The 8,430-nt window shown below is 43.8% G+C and overlaps 1 protein-coding gene across 1 annotated transcript; it reads left to right on the forward strand.

The window, feature by feature from the left end:
- The first annotated feature begins 2,766 nt into the window (after positions 1 to 2,766).
- On the forward strand, positions 2,767 to 6,698 carry LOC129328027 (zinc finger protein 420-like). Its single transcript, XM_054976765.1, has 2 exons — positions 2,767 to 4,447; positions 6,126 to 6,698. Exons 1-2 carry the CDS (start codon positions 2,767 to 2,769, stop codon positions 6,173 to 6,175), a joined length of 1,731 nt encoding a protein of 576 aa, XP_054832740.1. The 3' UTR covers positions 6,176 to 6,698.
- The last annotated feature ends 1,732 nt before the right edge of the window (positions 6,699 to 8,430 follow it).

The following is an 8,430-nucleotide window of genomic DNA, read 5'->3' on the forward strand; positions in this document are numbered from 1 at the left end:
AAGAGAGGCTTGGTTCACTGCTATGCGACAGGAATATGAGTCCCTCGTAGATCACAAAGTGTTCTCTCTGTCTGAAATGCCAGATGGGAAAAGCCCAGTGGGCTGTAAGTGGTTTTGAATCTGAACAAAAAGGTTGTGTATTAAAACTGCACAAGTCCATCTATGGGTTGAAACAGGCAGCATGATGCTGGAATTTGTGTTTATCAAAGGCACTAGCTAGCCTTGGGTTTAGCCAAGCAGAGGCTGATCCATGTTTATACACAAAGAAGAGTGGTAAGAAGCAATGTTACCTACTGTGCTATGTGGATGATCTCTGTTTTCTATGTAAGTCAACCGAGGAATTGGATGAATTACGACAAGCAATAACTGGTGTGTTTAAAACAAGGTTTTTGGGACCTATATCCAACTACTTAGGTATGCAAATCACCAGAAACAGCTCAGGGTGTTTTGAGCTGAGTCAAAGCAATAAAATAAAACAGTTGCTGAAGCAGCATGGAATGTCAGAGGCAAGAGAAGTGTAAACTCCCATGACTGCTGGGTGTCTTAAGGAGCCAAGGAATACTCCTTTAGAAAATAAAACAAAATACCAATCATTAGTTGGGTCACTGCTACATTTGTCCTGCTGGAGCCGCCCTGATCTGGGTTATGTGGTGCAGTGGCTGTGTAGGCAGTGTGCAGATCCTGGTGACAGGGACTGGCAAGCAGCAAAAAGGGTGCTGTGTTATTTGAAGGGAACTTCTGAACACAGGCTTGTATTAAACACTACAAAAAGTACTGAAGTGGTAGCCTTTAGTAATGCATCATGGGGTAATGATGAAGGAGGTCTACTTCTGGGTATCTTATACAAGTTCTGGGAGCACTAGTATATTGGAAATCACAAAGACAAACATTAGTGGCGACTAGCTCGTGTGAGGCAGAATTTGCTTCATTAAGTGATTGTATTCTGAAACTGGAATGGGTAATAAAGTTATTGAGGGATCTGAATATCCAATGTCCATTGCCAGTGAAAATAAAGTGTGACAGTTCTGCTGCAGAGCAATTGGCACAACACCAAACAATACGTGCCAGAAGTAAACATATTATAATCCGTTACCAAAATGTACGTGATGCCATTCACAGAGGTATAGTATGTTTGAGTCATTGTAGGTCAAATGAAAATTGTGCAGATCTGTTGACAAAGGGACAAAACCAGGAAATGTTGGCTAAATGCAATGAAATGCTGGGTATCATGCCTCTTGTCTCAAGGAGGAGTGTTGACATAATGAGCCAAGAAGCATGTGTGCATCTTGCTGTTTAGGTCTGTCTGTCATAACTGATGTGATAGATCTATTTGACAGGTCCTTGGATGATGCAAGAGCGAAGAAACAGCTTAGTCACCTCACCTGATGTGCTGGGATTGGACACTGGGGGGTGCTATAGATGTATATAAGCCAGCTGTGTCTGGTGTAAGTGTGAAGCTTGTTCCAGTAAGTGCTTGGCGAAGCACTTTGACACTGAGAACAAAGTCTTGTATATAAGTCACTGTAAAATAAACTGTACATACACTTTTACTACTATAAGTGTGTGGAAGCCTTATTTATAGCTCAGCTACAGTTCAAACCACACTGTGCCAACACGGACCACTGTAGCTACTCCGGTTGGCCCACCTAGACAAGCAATGTTTCTTCTGGTTGGCATTGTTGCTTCAGAGGGAGGGGGTTAGACCTGGGGTGTGATGAGCCCAGGGTAGATTAGGAGAAGCAGCTTTTTTGTGAGACTTGCCCTGATGGTAGTACATGTGAAAAGGATCTAGGGGTCTTATTAGAGCATACCCTGAACGTGAGTCAGCAGTGTAATGCTCATAGATCCAGAGGAGTTAGCCATGTTGGTCTGTAGTAGCAAAATAGTAAAGAGTCCATTAGCACCATTAAGACTAACCAAGTTTATTGTAGCATAAGCTATCGAGAGCCACAGCTCTCTTCATCAGATGCAGTGTAATGCTGTAGCTAAAAAGGAAAATGTGATTTTAGGGTTTATCAACAGAAGTATAGGGCCACGTGAAGGCTGTTGACAGCCTGCACAGGATAAAAGAGCCACTGGATGAGTTTCAGCAGCAGCAGGAGTGAGCCAAGTAGAGAGCAGAGCAAAGGTCCCACCCTAGATAGATGCAAACTGGGAAGACACAGGAAATGTAAGAGCTCTTCTGCTGGATATGGTGGGAGAAGGGCCACGAAGGGATGCTGGCTAAGGATTGGGAGGAACTGAGGGAGATGATAAATGAGAAATCTTTTAAAAGCATGTGGCTGTGTGGGGGCGCTGATGAAAGAGGAGCCCACATAGGTTTTTAAGCAGAGGCCAGATGGCCATCTGTCCTCAGTGATGATTCTATAACTCAGTATGTACGTGGGTAGATAGTGGGAGGAAGGGCAGGAATGTGTGAGATGGAACTCAGCTCGCGTGTCCCTTTCTTATGTCCTCAAGGTGATTCCAATTGTCACTTCGGGTCACAACGAAATTTCCTCCAGGCCAGATTGGCGAGTGATCTCGGAGATTTTTTGCCTTTCTTTAGGCATTGCTCAGAGTTCACTGCGGGGAGGGGTAGACGTGATTTCTAGCCTTGTGTTTGAGGCGTGGGCTAGATGACTGTCGGAACTCATTTCAGCTTTACGTTTTCATGCTTACTGTAATTGAAAACTGGTAAATAAATAGAAGGATTTGTTCCCCCTTAAAGTGTTTTCTGTTCCATCGTTATCTAACAACTTTTCCCTTGATTCTCCTTTTTCACCAATGTTTCCTCTTTCCACAGAGGCTGTTGGTCCCCATAAAAAGCCTAAGAAAGAACCTCATCAGCTCCCATTGAAAAGGGAACAGCAAAGAAGAAGGAGTAGAACAAGATGGCAGAGGAGGAACGAATCATCCGCTTCTCAGGGTGCTGAATCCCAGGACATCCTGCCATACCGTGGAAGAATCACTTGCCCCATTTGTAGAAAAGAATTCCTTTACCAATCAGAGTTTGATATACATTGGAGAAAACACACAGGGGATAAACCACATCAATGTGTGGACTGTGGAAAGACCTTTGCTCAGAGTATGCAGCTTACTGTCCATCAACATATGCACACAGGAGAGAAACCTTTTAATTGTATAGACTGTGGAAAGAGCTTTGCTCAGAGGACGAATCTTACTAAGCATCGACGTATCCATTCAGGAGAGAAACCTTTTAATTGTATGGACTGTGGAAAGAGCTTTGTTCAGAGGACGAATCTTACTAAGCATCGACGTATCCATTCAGGAGAGAAACCTTTTAAATGTGTGGACTGTGGAAAGAGCTTTGCTCAGAGTACAGAGTATACTGTCCATCGACGTATCCATTCTGGGGAGAAACCTTTTAATTGTATTGACTGTGGAAAGACCTTTGCTCGGAGTTCACAGGTTACTGAGCATCGACGTATCCATACCGGGGAGAAACCATATAAGTGTGAGGACTGTGGAAACAGGTTTGCTCGTTATTCAAACCTTATTGTCCATCGACGTATCCATTCAGGAGAGAAACCTTTTAAATGTGTGGACTGTGGAAAGAGCTTTGCTCGGAATACAAATCTTACTGTCCATCGACGTATCCATTCAACGGAGAAATCTTTAAAATGTGTGGTCTGTGGAAAGACTTTTGCTCAGCATATGCAGCTTACAGCCCATCAACGTATCCATACAGGAGAGAAACCTTTTAAATGTGAGGACTGTGGAAAGAGTTATGCTTGGAGTACGCAGCTTACTGTCCATCGACGTATCCATTCGGGGGAGAAACCTTTTAAATGTGTGGACTGTGGAAAGAGCTTTGCTCGGCATTCGCAGCTTACTGTCCATCTACGTATCCATTCAGGGGAGAAACCTTTTAAATGTGTGGACTGTGGAAAGAGCTTTGCGTGGAGTTCAAAACTAACTGTCCATCGACGTATCCACACAGGAGCTAAACCATATAAGTGTGTGGACTGTGGAAAGAGCTTTGCTGAGAGTACGTATCTTACTATCCATCGACGTTTCCATTCAGGAGAGAAACCTTTTAATTGTATAGATTGTGGAAAGACCTTTGCTCGGAGTGCACAGCTTACTGAGCATCGACGTATCCATACCGGGGAGAAACCATATAAGTGTGAGGACTGTGGAAAGAACTTTGCTCGTTGTTCAAACCTTATTGTCCATCGACGTATCCATTCAGGGGAGAAACCTTTTAATTGTGTGGACTGTGGAAAGAGCTTTGCTCGGAGTACGAATCTTACTGTCCATCGACGTATCCATACTGGGGAGAAACCATATAAATGTGTGGATTGTGGAAAGGGCTTTGCTCAGAGGGCACAGTTTACTGCCCATCAACGTATCCATACAGGTGGAAAACCATATAAATGTATGGATTGTGGAAAGGACTTTGCTCAGAGGACACAGTTTACTGCCCATCAATGTATACATTCAGGTGAGAAAGCATTTGAATGTGTTGACTATGTCGACTTCGATACATCGCTACTACTAGAAAAACAAGTTAAGGCAGTTGCAAAAAAAATGCTTTTTCCAACCTCACTCTAGCCCAGAAGATGGCTTCTTACCTTGAGAAGGCAGACCTGGCCAACTGGACCCATGCTATGGTAACATCAAAATTTGATTACTGTAATGCACTATACATTGGTCTCCCATCTAAGTTAACTAGGAGGCGCCAATTGGTCCCAAATGCTGCAGCTTCACTGTTACCAGGAACGAGCAGCAGCATGAACATCATTCTCATTCTACAGTCACTCCGTTGGTTACCTATCAGTTACCATGCTCAGTTCCAAGTTTTGGTTATGACATACAAAGCTCTTCACAGCCTTGGTCTGTCATACCTACAGGACCACCTCCCTCCCTATGCTCCTCCATGGCAGCATCACTTATCTGAACAGGGTCATCTGCAAGTACCACCCTGTACATGGGCGAAATCAACAGCAGCCCATACACGGGCTTTCTCTGTGGTGGTCCCTACCCTGTGGAACTGCCTGCCTGAGGAGGTCAGGAGAACTCCCACTCTCCTGGCTTTCTGCAAACGATGTAAAACTGAATGATTCAAAAAGGTTTTCTACTCAGATAGGAAGGCTGTATTGTAGGGAGGGAACCTCAAATGCTTTGCTAATGTATTAGGGACCTTAGACTTCACCACTATGTTGCCTTACATATTATTTGTTGCTTAAATATGTACTCCATGCACTACCTGTGCTTCATGGGGTCTAATGTCAGTCCTAGAACTGATTATGTTTTGTTTCAGCCTTTCTTCAACTCTGTATTGGATCCTTGCTAATGTTTTTTCTTTCTAATTATTTACCCTATGTCATTGTTTATGGAAATGTTCTTGGCAGTATATGGAAATTTCCTTGATACTGTATAGAAATGTCCTTGATACTGATTGTACTAGTCTCACACTATGTAATCTGCCTTGAGTCTCAGTGAGAAAGGCAGACTATAAATCACATAAATGGGCCCAAAGTCAGCCAGCAACCTTGTTACCCAAATGGCTACATATGGGATTTGAACCTGGTTCTCTGAGATGCAAATATCACTGTGATCCAGTTTCTCTTTAAAACTGCAATTGTAAGAAAAGTGATTCCAATCTAAACCCATTGAAGTCAGTGGGTTTGGACTGGGTTAACTCCTCTTTGGGTTGCACTGGAAGTGACGCATCAAGCCAAATGTTACAAATATGCAGTGAGGCAACAAAGCAGCTCTTAGCAATTGCATAACAGAACAAATGAGCTGAAAAAACACACAGAAATCGCTGGTTTGTCGGTTAAAGGGGCTTCTGGAACAGCAGAACAAAATCGGGAAATGAGACAGTAACAAGTCCCCACCCACCCACCTAAAAGTTCTTGTGTTTTGTTTTGGTTCTTAACAACACAGCAGCAGTGCATGAGGCTGTCCAGCCAGGCAGTGCAAGCTCATAGACAACATCTTATTTTCCTTAATAGCCAACTGCCTGCATGCAACCAGTCAGGGGAGTGACTGAGCCCTGGTGTAGTGTGGCATGGTGCTGTCAGATTCTGCTAGGTAAATCTCAATGACTTCACTGCATGAGTCCAGAACTGCAGGAATTAAAGTTTTATTGATAACTTATGGATTTGGCTATCCAGTACAGATTCATCGCCAGGAGTGGAAACCTACGCCAAATCCCAAGCCCTAGACTACAGCCCAGTCCGCACCCCCTCAACTGCCAGCCTCCTGAGTTCCCACTTCCCATCCCCTATGTGTAAAGCAACAAGAAAAGCAACTTGGAATGAAGATGTTTGAGAAAGTTCAGAAGCTCCAAAGTTACATTGACAATGGTTCTTCTCTGGCCGACAGACCGATAAGCTTTCCCAGGACAGGGAGAGGAGCAGGCAGCCACAGTTGCTAACGTCAGTGTTCAAACAGTGGCACACACAGGCCATGAAAGTTGGGACGCTCAGAAGACGCTGCTCATCAGCCTGACACCATCTGTGAAGAAAGCACACCATAAATATACATTGAGTTACTCTATGAAATTGGACTTTATTCACTTACCTTATTGAGACTTACTTTTGGATCCTTGAGATACCTGTTGAATGGCCTGACATTTATTGTTTCACTGGAGATTTGTGGTTGGATCCTATGTTGCTTCATTGATTGCACCCGTTAAATATTCTGTATTTCTCCTAGCAATTATTGGCAGCCTGTATTGTGTGTGTTTAGCTGTTTGGTTTATAATTGTATAATCCACACAGAACACATTGCACTTTGTTTTTGGATTAAACAGTTTTACATTGCCTTGATATTAACTTTACCTTCCATTTATGATATTCTGCCCCCTTTTCCCCCAGTTATTTTCAATTGGGAGGAGCCTCTCTTTTTGCATTGAACATCAGAGTTGGAACAGTGGCACACAAAGATCTCTTAGAGTTCAAGCCCTTCACACAGGCTTCCAGCAGGGTAGGCCAGTCCGAAGCATGACAGGGGATGCCAAGACCCTGACAGGTGTTTTCAGTGGTGGGAAGCGGAATGTGCATGTTACACTCAAGCAACTGCACTTTGTCTTCGGTGCCTCCCAGGCAATGGCACTGAGTGAGTGCCTGGCTTGTCCTTGTAGGGGGGTAGGATCAATTCTCAAAAGGCTTGCTTTGTACTGAGGATGAGAGCGGTGGACGGCACATCACCATCAACGTTGCCTCACTATGATCTCACCAATCCCTTTGTTGGTCCTTTAACACCAAGTCCAAGGAAAGGCCAAGAAGCAACATGCAACGTCCATGCAGGCGTGCACATGCGCGTTTGAGGAGGGAGGGTCTCTGCTCCATCCTCTGAGTCCGGGGCTGCCACAAAGGCTCATGTTAAGCAGACTAGGATGAAAATTACAAAGAATAAACTATTATTAAAGAAGAGAGCAGCTCCTAGGATGCCTCAGGTATGTGTAGACCAGGTTGCCCATTCAGTGGCCTTTCGTCGCTGCTGTCTTTCACATGTCACCACTGTGACTAAAAAACTCCTCTGAAGGTAGCGAGTCACAGAACAGCAGGAAAAACTTTATTCTGCACTGAAATACTTGTTCCTTTGGGGCTTTTCTAATTAAAACTGTCAACCCTGGGTTAAATCCCAGAATATGAGTGAGGTGCACACATGCAAACCTTTACTGGTTGGTTTCCTTATTGGCTTGGCAGCAACTTTTTGTTGCCTTCTGTGCCCTTCAACTCAGAGTTAACATTTTTAGTTGGAAAGGGAGATTGGACGACCTGCCTGGTCTCTCTTTTGCTTGCAGAAAACAGAAAAGAGAGGGCTATTCCACCACTTCCTGTGAAGAAAACCAAAGATCCCTTCCTCCCTCTTTGTGTGCTTTTACACATAATGCAAGGAAACTCTGGTGGCCAGTACAGGAGCAGATTTAAAAAGGGAGGGGGGCTCTGAGTTCCAGGCTGCTTCAAAGGCTCATGTTATGCAGATGCAGGTGAAAATTTGAAATAATAAAGAATTATTAATGGAGACCCATGTTGAGAGTTATGAGCCTAAGAAAATGGTTCGGGGAGAACCAGAAGACCCCTGAACTTCTCCAGAAAAGACTTTTTTCTTTTTTGTGCTTTGATTAAAACTGTTAGCCCAGCACTAACTGACATGGAGGTAGCAAAGACGCATCGTGCACAGATCCACTGAAGTCTTTCCAGATCAGCACGCCACGTGTATTACTGGTCTGCAAAGACTGTGCTCCTGTGGTTTCAGTTGAATTTATCTTTCATGCTTCAACTCTGGGTGAATTGAATTTCTGCTGGTTTCAGATCTTTGCAAATTTGTACTTATAGCCCCGGTTACGTTGTTTATTGAAATGTCCTTGAAATTGTCTATACTGACACTGTGTGATCCACCTTGATTGTCAGTGAGAAAGGTGGACTATAAATGACATAGACAAACAAACATACCTGAGGAAGCCAGCAG

This window comes from Eublepharis macularius, chromosome 4, assembly GCF_028583425.1.
Source record: "Eublepharis macularius isolate TG4126 chromosome 4, MPM_Emac_v1.0, whole genome shotgun sequence".
NCBI lineage: Eukaryota > Metazoa > Chordata > Lepidosauria > Squamata > Eublepharidae > Eublepharis > Eublepharis macularius.